The 23,474-nt window shown below is 38.8% G+C and overlaps 1 protein-coding gene across 2 annotated transcripts in view; it reads left to right on the top strand.

The window, feature by feature from the left end:
• Window positions 1-23,221, top strand: part of wt1a (WT1 transcription factor a) — a 40,513-nt gene extending 17,292 nt beyond the window's left edge. The window contains exons 2-9 of one of the 2 annotated variants that reach the window (XM_058075744.2): window positions 5,125-5,904; window positions 9,009-9,131; window positions 10,545-10,647; window positions 17,937-18,036; window positions 19,646-19,790; window positions 22,387-22,476; window positions 22,738-22,821; window positions 22,991-23,221. In XM_058075744.2, the coding sequence (XP_057931727.2) occupies window positions 5,430-5,904; window positions 9,009-9,131; window positions 10,545-10,647; window positions 17,937-18,036; window positions 19,646-19,790; window positions 22,387-22,476; window positions 22,738-22,821; window positions 22,991-23,112 (1,242 nt within the window). In that variant the 5' untranslated portion in view covers window positions 5,125-5,429 and the 3' untranslated portion in view covers window positions 23,113-23,221. Of the gene's footprint in view, window positions 1-5,124; window positions 5,905-9,008; window positions 9,132-10,544; window positions 10,648-17,936; window positions 18,037-19,645; window positions 19,791-22,386; window positions 22,477-22,737; window positions 22,831-22,990 lie in introns of those variants that run through there. The other variant, XM_058075743.2, reaches the window with a different exon arrangement.
• Window positions 23,222-23,474: the final 253 nt, after the last annotated feature.

Genomic DNA, 23,474 nt, shown 5'->3' with positions numbered 1-23,474 from the left:
GGATGTACACAGGAAGTCTATCCATTTTCTTTGTCGCTTATCCTCACTGTGGTTGCGTGCGTGCTGGAGCCTATCCCAGCTGACTTCGGGCAAGAGGCCCAGAGAGGGCTGAGGGTGGAATTGAACCCAGGTCTCCCAGCTGTGAGGTCTGCACGCTAACCACTTGTGTTATGTTATGGCCGTGAAGCCATAACATAAACAATTATTAATAATGAAAGTTTTTTTGGCCTAAATTAAGCATAAACATGCCTAAATGAAGATGCATTCAAAGACGTATCCTATATTGGGTAGTGTGAAGGTGACCAAAAGGTCCATGTCTGGAGGGCTCCAATAATGTTAAAAACTGTATTTAGAAGATTGTAAAAAGGTTTTCTATTTTTAATTTCCATTTATTTAGACATGAACATTTTATATTTGCAATCTAACTTGAGTCGTTACATGTTAGAATTTTTTACAGTCAAAAAGTAACATTTTTAGGGTGGTTTTAGGCACAATGTGGTCCATACATCGATTTTCTATACCACTTATGCTGCGCCAAAATGGGCGTGGCGGCGCACCACGGGAGGTGTCCCCATTTTCATCTTGGCACAGTGATAATGTTAAGAAAAAACAGCGCTGCAAAGGTGCACTGGAAGCTCGCCAGCTCTGACTTGGTCAATTCCTGGCGCAGGCGAAGCGCAGCCTGCTCAGTGCTAAATTGACTGACAATCGCAAGAAGCAGGGGAATTCTGGGCCCCATGATATGGAATCATTTATTCATTAATTTTTCATTTTTAAATTTTTTTAAATTTTTAAATTTTTAAATTTTTAAATTTTTAAATTTTTAAATTTTTAAATTTTTAAATTTTTAAATTTTTAAATTTTTAAATTTTTTCATGTTTTCATTTTTTCATTTTTTTCTTTTTTTCGTTTTTTCATTTTTTTCATTTTTTTCATTTTTTTCATTTTTTTTCATTTTTTTTCATTTTTTAAATTTTTCTACCGCTTATCCTCATGGGGATAGGGTGCTGGGGGTGCTGGAGCCTATCCCAGCTGTCTTTGGGCGAGAGGCGGGGTACACCCTGGTCTGGTCGCCAGCCAATCACAAGGCACATATAGACAAACAACCATTCACACTCACATTCTTCATACCTTCATACCTATGGACAATTTGGATTCGCCAATTAACCTAGCATGTTTTGTTTTTGGAATGTGGGAGGGAACCGGAGTACCCGGAAAACCACAGTGAGGCCCGCACCCTTGAAGTGTCACAGTAAAAATGTGTTTTTAGTTCTTAATAAAAATACCCACTCTGCACTATTTATTTCTTATTACGACGACTGTGACTGAATTGGATTCGGTTAAAGAAAGGTACTGATTCTAGTGATGACGTGTGGATGTTGACTACCTCATCGGTCATTCCAACAGTGTGAGAGTGCACATCAGTAGTTTGTTACATAGATGAACAGAGATAAATGATGACTTAACCATCTGGAAATCTAGTCTCACTCTCTCTCTCTCTCTCTCTCTTTGCAAAGAACTACTGACCTATGATTCAACTTGAGGAGGAACAGAGAGAGGAGGATAAGAGTGGGAGGAGGAGGTGGAGCACGGTACTAAAAGTGCTTGTCAGGAGGAGAAGAAGCTATGTCTTATTCACTACATTGTTGACCTGTCAGCTTAAATAGTTCTATGGCGTATGCATATCTACAACAGGTGCAACATGATTGGTTGACAGAATTAACAAAAACGAACATTTCACCCATCGAGATGCTATGGATGGTATTTGAGGCAAATGACACCAATGCAATTTTGGAGTGGCCTTTTATTGTGGCCATATAAGAGGCACCCATATAATAATCCATCCATTCATTTTCTTTAGGTGAGAGGCGGGGTACACCCTGGACTGGCCGCCAGCCAATCACAGGGCACATATAGACAAACAACCATTCACACTCACATTCATACCTATGGACAATTTGGAGTCCGCCCACATTCCAAATTGCACGGGGAGAACATTCAAACTCCACACAGAGATGCCCAAGGGGAGAATCGAACCTGGTCTTCTGACTGTGTGGCCAATATGCTAACCACTCGACCACCGTGCGGCCCCATATAATAATCCTGAGGCCTAAACAGTCAAAATAATAATAATTATTCATTCATTTTCTACCACTTTTTCCTCACGAGGGTCGCGGGGGGTGCTGGAGCCTATCCCAGCTGTCTTCGGGCGAGAGGCGGGGTACACCCTGGACTGGTCGCCAGCCAATCACAGGGCACATATAGACAAACAACCATTCACACTCACATTCATACCTATGGATAATTTGGAGTCGCCAATTAACCTAGCATGTTTTTGGAATGTGGGAGGAAACCGGAGTACCCGGAGAAAACCCACGCGTGCAAGGGGAGAACATGCAAACTCCACACAGAGATGCCCGAGGGTGGAATTGAACCCTGGTCTCCTAGCTGTGAGGTCTGCGCACTAGACCGCCGTGCCGCCCAATAATAATTATAAATAATAAATATTTTTTAATAGATGAATGATGAATGCTAACTCACGCTGATTTCAATAGTTTTGTGAACAATGTATGAGACTTATAGGCCTTCTGTATAAATAGAAACCATTTTTAGAGTACAGCTAATTATATTAAAAAAGGGTTAAACTATGTGTTGCATATATATTATACAACTATAATGATGTAATAACACAACTAAACACAGATATTAGTGAAAATAAAATTTAAAGGTACTTTAGGTTTTTCTTATGTAAATATATTAATCAAAATTAGTAACATGCAATCTCCGTGCATAAAGTCCAAGAGCCGGTGAGATATTTGTGAAAATAAACATAGATGAGAACTGAAAAATATTGATTGCATCATGCTAGTATCGACTCAGTACTGATCAATATTGATATTTTATTACTTGACATTAAAGTAAGTTGTTAAAACAATAAATTTAAAGGTACTTTATGTTTTTCTTATGTAAATCTATTAATCAAAATTACGAACATTCAATCTCTGTGCATAAAGTCCAAGAGCCGGTGAGATATTAGTGAAAATAAACATAGATGAGAACTGAAATGCTAGTATCGACTCAGTACTGATCAATATTGATATTTTCCTACTTGACATTGAAGTAAGTTGTTAAAACAATAACTTTAAAGGTACTTTATGTATTTCTTATGTAAATCTATTAATCAAAATTAGTAACATGCAATCTCTGTGCATAAAGTCCAAGAGCCGGTGAGATGTTAGTGAAAATAAACATAGATGAGAACTGAAATGCTAGTATCGACTCAGTACTGATCAATATTGATATTTTCCTACTTGACATTGAAGTAAGTTGTTAAAACAATAAATTTAAAGGTACTTTCTTTTTCTTATGTAAATATATTAATCAAAATTTGGAACATGCAATCTCCATGCAGAAAGTCCAAGAGCCGGAGTCTTCTTGCCGAACAAATGTCCGGCCAATTATTTAATGACAAAAATATGCTAATCATGCTGCAAAGCCCTTTTTTTTCAGAATGAATATGACAAGATGATCCCCCTCACAGACAAGCTTTGTCATTGGCTTATAGTTGAACACATAATTGATTTCCAACTGAGGTGACACAAAGACGTGTTGCTCTCTTTTGCTCTGTGTTTTGCTGATAAATGTACACTGATCCATCATGATAAGCCGTGTGATCTCTGATAGGTCCCAGACTAAGAAATAAGCCAGCAGCAGCAAATAGACATGTTGAACTTAAGCCTCTTTTTTTTTTTTCTTCTCCCCCTGCGTGTTATTTCTTCCTCAGAAACATAAACACACACGGGTATTAAAAGAGAGACAATCACACACCCCTCCATTCTCAGTATTACCATAGCTGCCCATGCATCCCAGGAGGGCGCTCATGCATTTGACTGCTCAACCAATATGGTTTAAGACTGATGGCTGATGCTGACAGTGGAATACATTCCTGCTTTACGGACAACAAATTAACAGTGAATGAGAATTTAGCAGCACTGTTTTGTGTACAAACATATACACGTATCAACCTGGAAAATGATTACTGGGCCCTTAGACTTACACGTACCGCTCGTTGTAGTAATTATTTGCTTTTTATGTTTTATCAAACTCGACAAAAAGACATTCCCACACAAACACACCTTTTTTCTTGTCGTGATTTTTAATTTGTTGATGTGCATGATTGACATACAGTATCTCTAACTTCTGTTTTGTTTTTGTTTTGTTTTTTTGTTCAAAGATTAAAAGTACAAATGATTTCATAAAATCTCATCAACATGATTTCTAAATATACAGTATGGGATTACAATTAATGGATTTAAACCAACTTAAATGTGAAATATATATCTTTGGAATGTTGTTAAATTAAATTACAGATGGATAGTTTCGCTTTGTGTTTGTGATTAAAATACAAAATATTAAATATTTTATATAATAATAATTATTATTATTATGTTATAATAATAATAATAATATTTTATATTATATATATTATATTAATACTTAATATTAAATTAAGTGAAAACAGCAGCTAAATAATTGTGTATTGTGCATTTTTAAACATTTAATTATTTTTAATGAGATATTTGTTTGTTGTGTATTTTGTATATATATTTTTTATTATATTATATCATATTTAATATTTTATAAAATGTAAAAATATATATTTTTTATTATTATATATATTTTATATATTATATATTTTATAATATATTATATTACATATATTATATATGTTTATATTATATTTTATATTTATATTTATATATATATTATATTTATATTTCCTTTATTAACATTACTCCAATGGTCATCAAATTGAACTTTTTAAACCTAATCCAGATTATTACATATAAAGTCAAAATGCTTTATCCTCGCCCAAAATTATAATAAACCAAAAAAATATTTGTAATTGTTGCATTGATTTGCTTACTGATATAATGCATGTACGTTTTTCTCAAGTAATTAAATGAACTATTGAATGTATAAAATCTTTGAAATTGTATCAAAAAAAATACAGTCACTCCCTGACTCCGCCTCCTACACACACACACACATACAAGCGGAGAGCATGGAGGGTAAAGAGGGTTACTCCTCCTCACTCATCCACTCCTCTTCCTTCATTCACAGAAAAAAGCTGTGACTGACGAGAAGCTTTTCTGCTCCTTGAATGGACCAAACACGACTTCATTACAAAGTGAAGGTGGTCGTCCTGACGAAAGTTGACTGTTTCTCCGCCATGGGCTTGAGGGCCTTCAAGAAAGTCTCTCCTCTGGTGTCAGACAACTGAAGGGCATCAACCGAACCAGACTTTGGAGCGTGAAGCGCCGGATCTTTGGGGGTCAGGGCATAAGGTCAGTCAGACGACTTGATTGAGAGGCTGAGAACTTCACAAGGCAACTTCCATATTTTAGGGATTGTCATCCTGAACCAAGATGGGTTCAGATGTACGTGACCTGAACTCCCTTCTTCCTCCAGTACCAGCGGGGCCTAGTCCAAACTGTCCGGCTTTACCCGTCAGTACAGCCCCTCAGTGGGCTCCCGTGCTGGACTTCCACACCGCCGCCTCCCCTTACTCCTCTCTGGGAACCCCTCACACTTCCCTTGGGCCGCACTCCTTCATCAAGCAGGAGCCCAGCTGGGGTAGCACAGGTGACCCCCATCACCTCGACTCTGATCCTCATTGTGGCCTCAGCGCTTTCACCGTACACTTTTCCGGCCAGTTCACCGGCACGGGGGCTTGTCGGTATGGGGCTGCGTTCGGGGCACCCCCTTCTGCGGCGCCGCCGTCCAGCCAGCCACCTTCTGTCGGGGCCCCGCATCATCACCAGACCCCCGGCAGGATGTTCAGTAACCCGCCGTACTTGACCAACTGCATGGACACGCAACCTACAGTCCGCAATCAGACAGGTAGATGTGTGTGTGTGTGTGTGTGTGTGTGTGTGTGTTTGCACAGATGCTTCATTATACACACCATAGATTGTTTACATAAATATGTTGCCTTTAGGGCCTCAACTCACGGTCGTCTCCCACAGTGTCACTAACTTTATTGACATAATTGACAAAAACAGGATTAATGACATTGTATAACTACAAAAAAACGTTTTAATTTACTTTTTAGTACAAAAAAACAGAAGTAAAAAAGGTTTTTTACATCATTACTGATCTGATTTAAAATGTTACATAATATACGTATATCAATATAATAATAATATAAATATAATATAAATAATATATTATAAATATATATATATATATAAATATATAAATATTAATATTAAAATAACTCACTAAATATATAATAATGGTTGTAGTTTGTAGTAGTATACCACGGTAGTCTCTCACAGTGTCACTAACTTTATCGACATAATTGACAAAAACAGGATTAATGACAACTACTATAAAAAACGTTTTAATTAAATTTTTAGTACAAAAAGACAGAAGTACAAAAGGTTTTTTACATCATTACTGATCTGATTTAAAATGTATAATATAATATATATAAATATAATAATAATATAAATATATAAATATAATATAAATAATATATTATAAATATATAAATATTAATATTAAAATAACTCACTAAATATATAATAATGGTTGTAGTTTGTAGTAGTATACAAATTTTTCTTACTTTACTTACAGTTCTCCAAACTATTATTTTGTCAGCATTACTGTAAATTGTAATGTGATAACAAGATATACAGTATACTGGCACAATTGTATGTATTGGCATGTTATTATTTTTTTTATTTAAATACTGCTTATCAATTCAATGCATTTTATTATCCTAATTTTCCAATCAGTTTACATACTAACACAAATGGTGGACAGATTCGGTGTCACCTTGTCAATGAAGAATACTAGGGATGAGATTTATGATATTGAATGTTCTGTTTCGCTCCATAAAAAGGTTCATAAATTTGTTTTTTTTTTTTTGTTTTTTTTTAAATATATATATATAAATGGTTGTGTTTATACAGCCGGCCTCACTGGCTCACTGAGGCAACATGAAATCACATGCCATAACTTCATGTTTTATAATTATTGGACAGGGTGGACACTTTAGCAAAAAAAGTGTGTTTTTACTAAATCAAATTGTATTCAATTAGATTATTAAATGATATTTAATACATGATGTTTCAGGAAAACTTGCAAGATTTGTAATGCAAAAATTGCAAGATTCAGGTGAACTCGATGCTTCCATTTAAGAATTTAATAAGTGAGTTTATGTCATGATGGTAATATTACATCACATTCATATTCTATACCGCTTGTCCTCTTTACGGTCATGCGTAATAAATATTATTAATAAATAATAACACTGAAACTATAGTAATTATATTTAAGTTTAGTATAAATGTGACATTAACAATTAAGTCATAAATTGTGTTTTTTGTCGACACATTTATTCCCTGGAGCCCTCCATGCCGGATAATGAATATGTTTATTTAGGTCCAGTAGATTAATTAGTAATAACATGCTTACTAAGCAGATAATTTAGGATTAATATTATAATCAAAGCAATGAGCTGACCCCCTAACCTGTTTTATCTGCTCCCTGCTGTGGCTGGACGAGCACACACAAACAAAGTAACAGCAGGACTCCGGTCACACAGTAGAGCTGATAGCGACGCAGGGTCACGCAGGGACCATCGCATCCCTGGAAACCTCCGGGCTGCACCCTTGGAAGGAGGCGTGCACCAATACGCAGTGTGTGTTATTTATTGTTTTGGGGTACACTTGTGTGCATAAATTGTTAATGGAAGATGATATAATGAACTGGTATTTGAGTACTTGTTTATTTGAAGGACTGATTGACACGTATGATGCGTTCAAATGTATCATGTGATCACACACACACACACACACAAATACACGCGTAGAGATGTTAGACTAGTTTCTTTTCTCCTTCCCCCACTTAAAGGGAGTGAAAATGTCACATTTTAATTGACGGACGAGTGTGTATGTGTGTGTGTTTATGTGGGAGTGTAATTTATGGGTGTCCAAATGGTGGCCCGGAGGACATTTTTGCCCCTCAGCACATTTTAAAAATACATTTTTTTTCTGGAATAAAGTCACGATATTAAGAGAATCAACTGATAATATTAAGAGAAATAAGTTGTAAGCTTATGACTAGGGATGTCTGATATCGGCTTTTTTTCAGTTTCCGATATGTGTAACATGACATACATATCTAATGTGATGGAATGAACACCGATATTAACCGTTATTGCATTTTAATGTTATAATTATGGGACATCCCTAGAAAAGACGTAATTATTGTATAATGAGGAAAAAAAATATTTCAGAAGCATAAAGTTGTCATAACAAAGAAGAAAAACAATACATTTATTTTTTAAAAGTTGTAATATTATGATAAACAAAACAAAGAATGACGCTGAAATTGTTGGAAAATTACTGTTGTTGTTTTTTTCTGTAGTATATACTGTATTGTAAATCACACCTCTACTACGATGTACTTCAGAAATATCATTACCAGTAAATACCAGACTAAATTGGACCTGACCTCGGATCAGGAGGGAAATCAATGGTATCACACATCACCACAAATCAAAGATACAGGCTGGGTTTTTTTTTTGGTAATGGTAATGGTTTAATTTCATTTGAACATGCATCAGATTACAATTGAATGCATCACGTAATCAGTTCACAGTTCCACATGTCCAAAAGGAGTAGGAAGAAGCAAAGCTTATTAAATCCTACCCCTCCATCTGGTACTTTTACAATCAGTAACTGTTACATTTGTTCACTTCCTGCTTTCCTAATACAGTTTAGTTTGTTTTTTTAAAATTTAATGTTAATGATTGTAAACAATGCATGATCACTAAATTGAGTTCTAACCATCTGCTGTTTTCTTGTATTCATATTTGCTGTTGGAGCTAGAAACATAATTTACGATATGAACATACAGAATAAGAATATAATGAAATCCTGTTGATGACAATGTCCATGTAACCCAAGTTCCGCATGTGTGTTTGTGTGTTGCAGGTTACAGTACAGTTGCGTTCGATGGAGCCAGTAATTACGGTCACACCCCAAGTCATCACAGCTCGCAGTTCTCCAACCACCCCTTCAAACACGAAGACACCTTAAGTCATCAGAACACCATCGGTATGCTTCACATGACATAAAGTCACAAAGTTAAACCACAATCAATGCAGGACAACGTCCAAGAAGTCAAGCAGATTTAGCTGCATATTTATGTTCGTGCATCTGTAAAGCTGCTGACCTCACTGTGGGGACGTCTTCTAACGTCTCCACGGTGACCTGGCCTGTCACAAGAGTAAATCAGCCATATCCTGACTCACACACTCCCTTGGCTTCTCGCTCTTTCATCCACCCACCAATGCCCTTAAATGCACCCCTGTTATGCATGTTATTGGTAAATACTGGAGAGTATGTTTTATGTCACTGCATCAATGCAGTAAAAATAAGCAGAATTTTTATGGAGTAGCTAGGAAAATTGGAACGCGGAGAAGTCTCGAGGGAGCATTTCAGTCTAGATGGGTAGCAGACATGTAAAACTGAAAGGGTCTTATGGTAATGGTAATGGTTTTATTTCATTTAAAAATGCATCAGATTACAATTGAATGCATCACATAATCAGTTCAGTTCCACATGTCCAAAAGGAGTAGGAAGAAGCAAAGCTTATTAAATCCTCCCCCTCCCTCTGGTACTTTTACAATCAGTAACTGTTACATTTGTTCACGTCCTGCTTTCCTAATGTGGTTTAAGGTTATTTATTTATTTTTCATTCATTCATTTTCTACCGCTTTTTCCTCACGAGGGGTGCGGGGGGTGCTGGAGCCTATCCCAGCTGTCTTTGGGCGAGAGGCGGGGTACACCCTGGACTGGTCGCCAGCCAATCACAGGGCACATATAGACAAACAACCATTCACACTCACATTCATACCTATGGACAATTTGGAGTCACCAATTAACCTAGCATGTTTTTGGAATGTGGGAGGAAACCGGAGTACCCGGAGAAAACCCACGCATGCACGGGGAGAACATGCAAACTCCACACAGAGATGGCCGAGGGTGTAATTGAACCCTAGTCTCCTAGCTGTGAGGTCTCCGCGTTTAATTTAATTTAATTTAATTTAATTTAATTTAATTTAATTTAATTTAATTCAGTTCCGTTCCGTTCCATTTCATTTCATTTCATTTCATTTTAGTTTATTTTAGTTTATTTTATTTACTTACATTTATTATTATATTATAAATCCAATTCATTTGTTAAGTTGATAGTAATTATGGGTGAAAAATATGTATTTTGCATGGTCACAGTTTCACATGAACACTGAAATATAGACAACTAATCATCCTACATATCTTTGATTCCAGTCTAATGTTAGCATCCTTCCTTTTGAATGGGTTGAATATGAGCATCAATATTTTTGCCCCATGCCTATATAGACCATAGACCCCCTCATGTATGATTTTTCATTACATTGCATAAAACAAAAGCAACCAATTATCTTACAAATGTATGTATTTGTGTCAATGTGTGTACACGTGCAGCAGAGCAGCAGTATTCCATGCCCCCTTCGATGTATGGATGCCACACGCCTTCAGACAGCTGTACAGGAAGCCAGGCTCTTCTTCTGCGGAATCCTTACAACAGGTAGCACACACTCATACACACACACTGAGGCGAGCATCCTTGTATACTGTATTTGTACAGTGTGTACACTACGCAGAATCTATTTTTATAACAGCAATAAATGTTCCTGAAACTATTGTTGATTGTTTCATGCAAGGAGGCAATAATTCAGCCCAGGGTGGAAGGATGCCGATTGGACAGGATGTTCACCTTGGAGACAGGTCTCTGTGCCTTTGCAGCTTCCTTTCCGTCTTGTTCTGCTTCCTTGTATGCTAGCTTACCGAGACGGATGATGAATTTCCAAAGCATTTCTGAAGTGTGGATAAAATTGAAACTTTTCGAGACAATGATAGTAGTCCTGGCGCCACTGGACTTTGGCAAAGCTAAGGTAGGAATTTGGGAATTTGTTGACCTACTAAAGTTGGCGCTACCAGAAAATATGACATGTATGCTACCTTGGGCTTTAATTTTTATTTTTTTAATTAAGCACAACATTCACTGTTAAATTATCCATTGGGGACACATGTAGGCTGGAGACTATCCCAGCCGACTGCTCACCTGTCAATCACAAGGCACATTCATACTATTCATACAAACAAGCATTCATACTATGGACAATTTGGAAGTACCAATGAACCTAACATGGAGGTTTTGGGAATGTGGGAGGAAACTAGAGTCCCACGCATGCATAGGGAGAACATGCAAAGTCCTCACAGAGATATTCCAATGAAGAATCAAACCTGGATCTTCTATATTTAAGACGGACGAGCTAGCTACTACATAAACTTTTTCCAACAATGGGCTACATACAGAATGAATTGTGTTGGGCGCTTTCATTCATTCATTCATTTTCTACCGCTTATCCTCACGAGGGTCCCGGGGGTGCTGGAGCCTATCCCAGCTGTCTTCAGGCATGATAGAAAAGCGATTCTCTAGCACAAGGTGGCGCAGGGTGGCAGAGCGTGTCGCAGCTTATGCAGTGATAATTTGGTCCAGCGTACCACTGTGCGCAGCCAATTTGGTTGACTGTGCTGCGCCAAGATGGGCATGGCGGCGCACCACGGGAGGTGTCCCCATTTTCATCTTGGCACAGTGACAACGTTAAGACAAAACAATGCTGCAAAGGTGCACTGAAAGCTCACCAGCTCTGACTTGGTCAAATCTTGGCGCAGGCGAAGCGCAGTCTGTGCAGTGGTAAAATGGCAGCCGCAGGATGAAAGGGAATTCTGGGCTCCATGATACGGAATTATTTATTCATTTTCTACCGCTTATCTTCACGAGGGTCGCGGGGGTGCTGGAGCCTATCCCAGCTGTCTTCGGGCGAGAGGCGGGGTACACCCTGGACTGGTCGCCAGCCAATCACAGGGCACATATAGACACTCACATTCATACCTATGGACAATTTGGAGTCGCCAATTAACCTAGCATGTTTTTGGAATGTGGGAGGAAACCGGAGTACCCGGAGAAAACCCACGCATGCACGGGGAGAACATGCAAACTCCACACAGAGATGCCAGAGGGTGGAATTGAACCCTGGTCTCCTAGCTGTGAGGTCTGCGCGCTAACCACTAGACCGACAATGGGCCACATACAGAATAAATTGTGTTGGGCGCTTTCATTCATTCATTCATTCATTTTCTACCTATAATGTCCCTTTGATGTACTCGTTCCTGATCCTATCCATCCTGGTCATTTCCCACCTCAGCATCCTTATCTCTGCTACCTCCAGTTCTGCTTCCTGTCTTGTCTGATGTCTGTTTATTTTATGTTTAGAATATGGCATGGGCCCCAAAAAATATTACTTTTGGGCTGCAAAATGACTTTGATTATGCCAGAATTATATATATATATTTAAAAATCAGTATATCAAAACTTTGATGCTTGATCTCTTGTTATATTATTATTTTATAAAATTGATATTTCATAGTGATTTTTCCAAATAAATTTATAAATTGTGATTTAAAGCGAAACAAACACATAAACACAACATTTTTGATTGTTATAATACATTATTTCCACTTGCTCTCAATTCTTTTGAAGCCTGTTTTAAGTCATTGAGACTGAGGAGTTTTATAACAAATGTAGCATCAGAAGCCCACCAATTCACAGTACTCTGCTTTTGCGTGTTTTTTTGTGTTTTTTTTAACTCATTGCCCATGGCAGTATTTTACTTCAGTGAAGAAACATCTTTGTGAATACATACCGCCGTGTGATGTGCGTCTGTGTGCGTATGTGAAAAAGAGATGGAGTCGAACATGAACTTGGAGGTCGGCTTGTCGTCTTTGTCATAAACATAACTGATACGGTCTGAGCAAAAACACGCATACATATTGTTGGGGTTGAGTGTGGGTTGTCTAATCTTGCAGCCTGGTACAAGTTGGACTGTATTTACTCTGCTTGTTGTCAGCCAGAACCGGATGACGTCAAAACAGGCTAAAGTGAAGTGAAATTAATATTAGTAGTATTTGTAAAAATCCAGCTACTGAAGTATGAGTTTCATATATTTGTCTCAAAAATGGGCCGGACATTTTTGCTGTGATGGAGGAGACGTTGTTTGTGTAATGACAAGGTTGTTATTTTTATGATTGTGATCTTCAGTCGTAGAAATAATGGCTATGTAATGAGTAGCGTACCAGGCACCGCTTGTACCCTGTCTGTTCAAACTGTTTGCAGCCTGCAGGTGGTGTGTTCTGCAGAGTATAAATCCACCATGGATGTACTGTACTGTATGTACAGACGTGTGAGCATGGCGGGTCAGGGTGATACCTTTTGGCTGTGTTCCATTTGCAGCTGTCTAAGGTGTAAAGTCTTATCTTCTTTCTTCAACCTCCAATAGCAACTCAGAATTTGTCATCAGTGCGCTCCTTCTGGGAACAACATGAAGATATCGAACACGGCAAACGGTCATTCCGGCCGTGGTGTCCATTGTCCATCTCATGAGTTGTCTTCTACATTTTGTCTGTCCTCCACAGTGGTGAAAATTTATATCAAATGACCTCTCAGTTGGCGTGTGTGGCTCTCACCAGACTGTGAGGTAGATGTTATCTCCGAAACAGCAAATAAACAGACAGCAGAATAAAGATGGTGGACAGAATTTGCTCAGTTCGCTGCGGTCGCACTGTGAGAAGTATGCAGGACAATAACCTCTTTGGTATTTTACCTTAGTTTCTTATGGACCAACAGAAAAGATGCACAATGTAATATAGTGAAAGGGTGATAGAAAAGCGACTGTCTAGGCTCTACTTTTGTGGCGCAGCGTGTCGCAGCTCATGACTGTACTGCGCCAAAATGGGCGTGGCGGCGCACCAAGCGAGGTGTCCACATTTTCATCCTTGGCACAGTGACAATGTTAAGACAAAACAGCGCTGCAAATGTGCACTGAAAGCGAGCCAGCTCTGACTTGGTCAATTCTTGGCGCAGGCGAAGCGCACCCTGCGCAGTGCTAAATTGGCTGACAGCCGCAGGATGCAGGGGAATTCTGGGCCCCATGATATGGAATCATTTATTCATTCATTTTCTACCGCTTATCCTCACAAGGGTCGCAGGGGGTGCTGGAGCCTATCACAGTTGTCTTCAAGCGAGAGGCAGGGTTCACCCTGGACTGGTCGCCAGCCAATCACAGGGCACATATAGACAAACAACCATTCACACTCACATTCATACCTATGGACAATTTGGAGTCGCCAATTAACCTAGCATGTTTTTGGAATGTGGGAGGAAATCGGAGTATCTGGAGAAAACCCATGCATGCACAGGGAGACTGGTCGCCAGCCAATCACAGGGCACATATAGACAAACAACCATTCACACTCACATTCATACCTAGGGACAATTTCATTCATTCATTTTCTACCGCTTATCCTCACGAGTTTTGCGGGATTGCTGGAGCCTATCACAGCTGTCTTCAAGCGAGAGGCGGGGTACACCCTGGACTGGTCGCCAGCCAATCACAGGGCACATATAGACAAACAACCATTCACACTCACATTCATACCTATGGACAATTTGGAGTCGCCAATTAACCTAGCATGTTTTTGGAATGTGGGAGGAAACCGGAGTACTCGGAGAAAACCCACGCATGCACGGGGAGAACATGCAAAACTCCACAAGGGTGGAATTGAACTCGGGTCTTTGAGTATTTTGAAAAGCGCTATACAAATAAAACATATTATTATTATTATTATGGGCTTGCCCAGCCATACAAGCCCCATAGACAGCCGCAAAGCAGGCTATGGGACCGCCTGAACACTTTTGGGACATGGTACCTACTTGCTAGATGCTACCAAGCTTGCTCTTAGCATGTTAGGATTTTAGCTAATTTGCCACTCTCTAAAGGCAAATACACACATGGCATGATGTGGGGACGCTATGGGACTGACTCTTCGCTTTTGAGACTCTGTGCTTTCTTTTTAGCCGCTACAATGCTAACTGTTAGCATGTTGGCATTTCAGCATGTCAGCTTTGTTGCTCGATTCCTCGGCATTGCTCGGCGGCGTGGCACGGCAGACACCGGGCCAGAGGTGGCAAAATTTCCGCGGGAATTTTCTAGTTATTATTATTATTATTATACTAATGGCAAGCTTCCAGTGTGTTTCGCTAGTTTGCGGTGTCTCTTCTGTACGACATCATGTGACACAAAGACAAAAACATTGACTTACTACATCCAAAAACTTTGTATATACAGTTCTCGAAAGGCAAACAATTTCATGTCTCGACTGTTCGCCATCAATTAAACGTGACTACAAAGAAGTATAACAGCGTACTCCGTTCAAAGGTCCACCCACACTGGACTGCTGTGTGTCATCATGACCTGCATAGTTCCCAAATGCCTTAGAACCAGCAGGCATCCATCATAGTTAGCAGATGAACGTGTGTGAGAAAGTTGTGTGCATGCGTGATGAGATGCTACATTTGTTTGGATTTTTTTTGGGATGTTTTGATGTGCGTCTTTCATATCTGATAGGTGCTGAAAGTATAATTAGAGTATGAGGCTTGAGCCAACTCCGTGATGTGTAGCGCTCAATCAGGCAGGCTGAATTGAAGCGCAGGGAGGAAGAAATGGGAGTCAGTGGAAGGGAGGGCGATAAAGAGGAACTGGATGAGAGAAAGGAGAAAGAGGAAATGTTGGGGAGTTGAACACAGTTTTGTTTAGGTCACACAGACACACACACACACACACACAAAAAAAGCTACATTATGTTCTTTTTGTGGATGTGTGATTACACAACGCATCAGACTGTGATGAATCCGGTAGCAACATTGTATCTTGGGAAACAGGTTTTTGATGAAATAAGGGTATTTATACAGTATAAAAGAGAATAATATACAGTGAGAAGATGAATTATTTCATACAATACTGATTTTGTACACTTACAAGGACGCAAACAGTTCATAATAATTCTGGTTGGTTTATTTTAACACTCCTCCTTATACCGTGAAAACAGATATAGTTTTCATTGTTAATCTGTTTCTAAAGGTCACATGAAAACCGGTTTAACTTGAACACAAGACTAGATTTGGGCATTGTTTGAATTTGAGCGATTCCTGTTTCGATTCCCAATTCCGATTCGATTCTAACCATTCATTCATTGACGCTTTTTCGCGGGGGGTGCTGGAGCCTATCCCAGCTGTCTTCGGGCATGAGGCGGGGTACACCCTGGACTGGTCGCCAGCCAATCACAGGGCACATATAGACAAACAACCATTCACACTCACATTCATACCTATGGACAATTTGGAGTCGCTAATTAACCTAGCATGTTTTTGGAATGTGGGAGAAAGCCCACGCATGCACGGGGAGAACATGCGAGGGTGGAATTGAACCCTGGTCTCCTAGCTGTGAGGTCTGCGCGCTAACCACTCGACCACCGTGCCGCCCCGATTCTAACCAAAGGTTTTTAAATGAAATGTCTGAATGTTTCCGTACACCGTGAATCCGATACCGATTTCTTGAATTAAATTGTGTTTCTTACCGTCTTTATCAAAGTTCTGGCACTTGTTACTTTTTTGGAGGTTTTTTTTTTTACTTAAAAAAAGAGCACAGATTCAACACTGAGGCATACGGACTGTTCTTGAACGCCTCATTCAATTACTATGCACTGTGGTTGAAAGCAGGAAGGAAGCAGATTTGTGTGTATTCTATGAACAAATACATTATTCAGATTATTATCAGATTATTCAAGGATGAATAATGAATTATCTTTTTGGGCACTTGTTGTTTGGCGCCAGCTGCTTATAATGATTTGCCTTGTAGTTTCTAAGAAAAAGTCAATTACATGCATGCATTTTTTTGTCAGAGTTCTGCAAATCCAAATGAAAATATTTGACGTCCAAACTGTAGACATATTAAAATGTACAGACAGGCTTCCAGATAGAACGGCTTACTTGTAGACGCCAGGCAAAATATTTATAGTTCATATACCGAACTGTGGTTCCAATGTACGTTCCAAATCCTGAAGGTTTTGAGGCTGTTGCTTGGCAAATTAATGGTTTCCCATTCACTGGATTCAGTATGAGGTTAGACCACTCCAGAATCTCAATATACTTCTTCTGGAACCACTGCTTCTTTTCCTGCCCATATGTTTTGGGGGAATTTTATTTTGAAAAACCCATCGTTTTTAGTGAAGCCAGAAAATTCTCATCAGACATTCTATGGTACGGTACAGCCCCATACACGTGTCTCTTCGTTTTTGTATCCCAGCTGGACTGGTCGCCAGCCAATCACAGGGCACATATAGACAAACAACCATTCACACTCACATTCATACCTATGGACAATTTGGAGTCGCTAATTAACCTAGCATGTTTTTGGAATGTGGGAGGAAACCGGAGTACCCGGAGAAAACCCACGCATGCACGGGGAGACTCCACACAGAGATGCCCGAGGGTGGAATTGAACCCTGGTCTCCTAGCTGTGAGGTCTGCGCGCTAACCACTAGACCGACAATGGGCCACATACAGAATAAATTGTGTTGGGCGCTTTCATTCATTCATTCATTTTCTACCTATAATGTCCCTTTGATGTACTTGTTCCTGATCCTATCCATCCTGGTCATTTCCCACCTCAGCATCCTCATCTCTGCTACCTCCAGTTCTGCTTCCGGGGTACCCGGAGAAAACCCACTACCCAGCAAACTCCACAGAGATGGCCGAGGGTGGAATTGAACTCGGGTCCCTGTTCAACATATCTGACAATATTTCCCACAGTCTCAAATGACTGGATTCACATTGACATCTTTTCTGCTTGATGTTTCTGCAGGTCTTCCACTGTAGTTTAGATTCTATGTCAATTTTGCTTTTGTGTGTTGCAGCCATGCAGGAGGCTATGACAGTGAACCCAGCACACCCATGGTGTACAGCTGCAGCACGCAGTACCGCATACACACACACGGCGTCTTCAGGGGAATACAGGTATGACGACACTCACACTGCTGATCCCTTAGGTCTTTAAAATTGTGTATTGTCAGTTGGAGCATATTGCAGATATTTGAAAATGTGAGTTTAGTTGTAGTTTGGAAGGAAAATAAAGACAAAAAGCAAGCATTGTTGACCTTGTGTTGATTTTTATGCATGACTCTGCTTTATGATGTTTATTTCGTCAACTTTGTGATGATCTAAGCATTAGGCTTTATTTGCTGATCACCATTTTTCACACATTGGTAATGGTAATGGTAATGGTTTAATTTCATTTGAACATGCATCAGATTACAATTGAATGCATCACATAATCAGTTCACAGTTCCACATGTCCAAAAGGAGTAGGAAGAAGCAAAGCTTATTAAATCCTACCCCTCCATCTGGTACTTTTATAATCAGTAACTGTTACATTTGTTCACTTCCTGCTTTCCTAATATAATTTAAGTTTTTTTTTATTTTATTTATGTCACGTACTGAAGTATGAGGTGATATGATCATCCAATGACATAATGGGTACCATAGTAAGTGTCAATATAGTGATATATATAGCACATCATGACTGGTTCAAGACTCTTCATCCTTGTATTTAGCAAACATCAACTGCTTGTATTGTTTCTTGAATTGGCTCATCGTTGTGCATTGTTTGAGGGTCTTACTCAATCCATTCCATAGTTTGATTCCACATACTGAAATGCTATGGCTTTTTAACGTAGTCCTAGCATATAAGTGTTTCAAATGTAGTTCTTCCCTGAGATCATATTTCTCCTCTCTTGTAGAGAAGTATTGGATGACATTTTTTTAGGTAATTGGTTATTTTTAGCCTTATGCATTATTTTAGCTGTTTGAAAATTAGATTTGATTTAAAGAAGCCTATAATAAATAAGTGTTCCCTAGTTTTGAAAAGGAAAACATCCATTCATTCATTCATTCATTTTCTAGCGCTTATCCTCACAAGGGTACACCCTGGACTGGTCGCCAGCCAATCACAGGGCACATATAGACAAACAACCATTCACACTCACATTCATACCTATGGACAATTTGGAGTCGCTAATTAATTAACCTAGCATGTTTTTGGAATATGGGAGGAAACCGGAGTACCTGGAGAAAACCCACGCATGCACGGGGAGAACATGCAAACTCCACACAGAGATGGCCGAGGGAGGGAAAAGGAAAACAGTGAAATGAAAACATGCCAATGAACAACATGTAAATATACGTTTTAAGTAAATAGGCTTTTCTTTATTCTGCAGACAAGAAAAAGAAAGAAGAGGCTAAGCTATTATTGTGTTATATGTGTTATTTCCTGTGACTCTCCCCCACAGGGCGTCTGCAGTGAGCAGTGGGGTTATAATGGGTCACTCTGGGAAGGGGTCTGTCTACAAGGCGTGACTAACAGCTCCCTTTGGACTGCAGTCAAACTGGGGTCACTTGACTGCTAATTATCATCTAATGAAAATAAAGAATGAATATGAGCGTTTTATTATAATAATCCCATAAGAACTCGACTGATTCAATTATACAAACCAAATGGATTAAACCTTAATTGACTACATATCTTGCAGGTATGGGTCATTTTATTTTGTTGTGTTCATTTGTGTAGGATGTAAGACGCGTGCCCAGCATCGCTCCAGCCATAGTTCGATCAGAGAGCAGCGAGAAGCGTCCATTCATGTGTCCCCATCCAGGATGCAACAAGCGCTACTTCAAGCTGTCTCAGTTGCAGCTGCACGGCCGTAAACACTCAGGTGAACGCAAGAGTGCACTTGAGATCACATGAACTATGTCTTTGTTCCTTTAACTCACACACACACACACACACACACACACACACACACATCATTTTAATAAAACAAAATAAATCATACAGTGAAATGCATGGAAAAGCATACCAGAGTTCCCCATTTCCAACCATTGTGAATTTGTGAATTATTAGAGGGGGGGAAAATACAATAAAAAGGCAAAAAAAATTATGCCTTTATCAGTCATTGTTTTTAGCATGTTTTGACTCCAAACCAGTAAAAAAAAAAAAACATCATTAATGATTACTTATACCAGGGGTGTCAAAAGTGCAGCCAGTGACTCGTTCATTATTGGCCCACGACACGTTGTAAAACTAAATTTAACACTAAAAAAACAGGGAAAATAGGAGAAATAGAGCAGTAAGGCACCATACCAGAAAACAAACTGACATGTAGTTACTGTAATGCATTACTGGAGAGTTGCATCATCACTTTTTTTTGCCTCTTGTGCAAAAAAACGTAAAAGTTTGAGTTCATAAAAACGTCTTTGGTATCAAATGAGCTAAAGTTGCTGTCTGTTATGGTTAGAGACTGAAATGGGGATGTTACTATATCCCGCCGTGGGTTAAATTTACACTGACATGTTGATACTAATGCATTAGTGGAGAGTTGCATCATCACCTTTTTTTGCCTCTTGTGCAAAAAAACGTAAAAGTTTGGGTTTATAAAAACGTATTTGGTATCAAATGAGCTAAAGTTGCTGTCTGTCATGGTTAGGGACTGAAATTGGAACGTTACTATATCCCGCCATGGGTTAAATTTAAACTGAAATATTGATACTAATGCATTAGTGGAGAGTTGCATCATCACTTTTTTTGCCTCTTGTGCTAAATTTAACACTAAAAAAACAGGAAAAATGGGAGAAATAGAGCGGTAAGGCACCATATAAGAAAACAAACTGACATGTTGATATTAATGCATTAGTGGAGAGTTGCATCATCACTTTTTTTTTGCCTCTTGTGCTAAATTTAACACTAAAAATACAGGAAAATGGGAGAAATAGAGCAGTAAGGCACCGTATAAGAAAACAAACTGACATGTTGATACTCATGCATTAGTGGAGAGTTGCATCATCACTTTTTTTTGCTTCTTGTGCAAAAAAACGTAAAAGTTTGGGTTTATAAAAACGTATTTGGTATCAAATGAGCTAAAGTTGCTGTCTGTCATGGTTAGGGACTGAAATGGGGATGTTACTATATCCCGCCATGGGTTAAATTTAAACTGAAATATTGATACTAATGCATTAGTGGAGAGTTGCATCATCACTTTTTTTGCCTCTTGTGCTAAATTTAACACTAAAAAAACAGGAAAAATGTGAGAAATAGAGCAGTAAGGCACCATATAAGAAAACAAACTGACATGTTGATATTAATGCATTAGTGGAGAGTTGCATCATCACTTTTTTTTGCCTCTTGTGCTAAATTTAACACAAAAAACAGGAAAAATGGGAGAAATAGAGCAGTAAGGCACCGTATAAGAAAACAAACTGACATGTAGTTACTAATGCATTAGTGGAGAGTTGCATCATCACCTTTTTTTGCCTCTTGTGCAAAAAAACGTAAAAGTTTGGGTTTATAAAAACGTATTTGGTATCAAATGAGCTAAAGTTGCTGTCTGTCATGGTTAGGGACTGAAATGGGAACGTTACTATATCCCGCCATGGGTTAAATTTAAACTGAAATATTGATACTAATGCATTAGTGGAGAGTTGCATCATCACTTTTTTTGCCTCTTGTGCTAAATTTAACACTAAAAAAACAGGAAAAATGGGAGAAATAGAGCAGTAAGGCACCATATAAGAAAACAAACTGACATGTTGATATTAATGCATTAGTGGAGAGTTGCATCATCACTTTTTTTTGCCTCTTGTGCTAAATTTAACACAAAAAAACAGGAAAAATGGGAGAAATAGAGCAGTAAGGCACCATATAAGAAAACAAACTGACATGTAGTTACTAATGCATTAGTGGAGAGTTGCATCATCACCTTTTTTTGCCTCTTGTGCAAAAAAACGTAAAAGTTTGGGTTTATAAAAACGTATTTGGTATCAAATGAGCTAAAGTTGCTGTCTGTCATGGTTAGGGACTGAAATGGGAACGTTACTATATCCCGCCATGGGTTAAATTTAAACTGAAATATTGATACTAATGCATTAGTGGAGAGTTGCATCATAACTTTTTTTTGCCTCTTGTGCTAAATTTAACACTAAAAAAACAGGAAAAATGTGAGAAATAGAGCAGTAAGGCACCATATAAGAAAACAAACTGACATGTTGATACTAATGCATTAGTGGAGAGTTGCATCATCACCGTTTTTTGCCTCTTGTGCAAAAAAACGTAAAAGTTTGGGTCTATAAAAACGTCTTTGGTATCAAATGAGCTAAAGTTTGGGACTGAAATGGGGATGTTACTATATCCGTTATTGGTAACAAACACATGCTAACCAGTTTTGTTATTTTGGGGGGTGAAAAAGTGTCGTTTGAAGCCATAGAGGGACACCCGCGATCTTCATTTTCAACATCCATTTTTTTGTCTGCGTCCAGGTGAGAAAACCCACCACTGTGAGGTCGCCGACTGCGGTCTGAGCTTCTCTCGCTCGGACCAACTCAAACGACACCAGAGGAGACACACAGGTTTGATTATTGTCATTGCCTGACTTTGTCTTTGCTCTTTCCAGTTGCTGCTACCTGATTGTTGCATGCCTGCCATTGTACTGTACAGTAATCTAACTTCAGTGATCCCTTTTTTGGATGAAGTTTATAATAGTTGGAAAAGCTTTTGGATTGGCTCTCCTGCAAGCCTCTGCTCTACTTTTTTTTTCTCCCACTCTGTGTGTGTGTGCGCGTGTGTGAACCTTTTCCGTCTGTGTGCATGCAAACTGTACATGTGTTTAGGTGTTAAACCCTTCCAATGTGAGACGTGTCAGAGAAAGTTCTCTCGGTCTGACCACCTTAAGACGCACAACCGGACTCATACAGGTAAAACAAGTGCGTAAACTTTTCATTTTTTCTTTTCTTCCTCATTTGCATGATAAGCCAACCAGTAATGAATTATTACAATGTAAAGTACACCAAATGTAACAGACATATTTGAATAATTGAAAAAGAGAATAATTTTCTAATATCTTTTTGACATTTCTCCTCACAGGCGAGAAGCCCTTTCACTGTCGCTGGCCAAATTGTCAGAAGAAGTTTGCCCGCAGTGATGAGTTGGTGCGACACCACAACATGCACCAGAGGAACCTCACCAAGCTCCAACTGGCGGTCTGAGTCGGTGTTCAGTCACTTTATTTATTCAGTAATCAAGTAGCCATTGTTCACTATCACACATAGAGTCGACCTGCAGTTGCATGTGCTGCACTTATTGCCGGTTTATTCTAATCACTCATGAATATTCATATTATTCTCTTCGGTCCAGTTGAAACATGTCTCAACCGACGCTATTCTAAAAAACAAAATGACACAAAATTTGCTTTGTCACCTATAACACAAAACTAATAAACATAAAGCTGATGTTTTTTTCACACTGGATTAATTTTAGCATCTTTAATGCACAAAATGTATCAATTTAATTTGACTGCCTTGGCTTCTCGTGCAAAAAAAACGTAAAAGTCTGGGTTTATAAAAACGTC

This window comes from Doryrhamphus excisus, linkage group LG1 (genome assembly GCF_037039965.1).
Source record: "Doryrhamphus excisus strain RoL-2023G ecotype Guam linkage group LG1, RoL_Dexc_Guam_v1.1, whole genome shotgun sequence".
In the NCBI taxonomy this organism is placed as follows: Eukaryota; Metazoa; Chordata; class Actinopteri; order Syngnathiformes; family Syngnathidae; genus Doryrhamphus; species Doryrhamphus excisus.
This window is presented reverse-complemented; position numbering and strand designations above follow the sequence as displayed.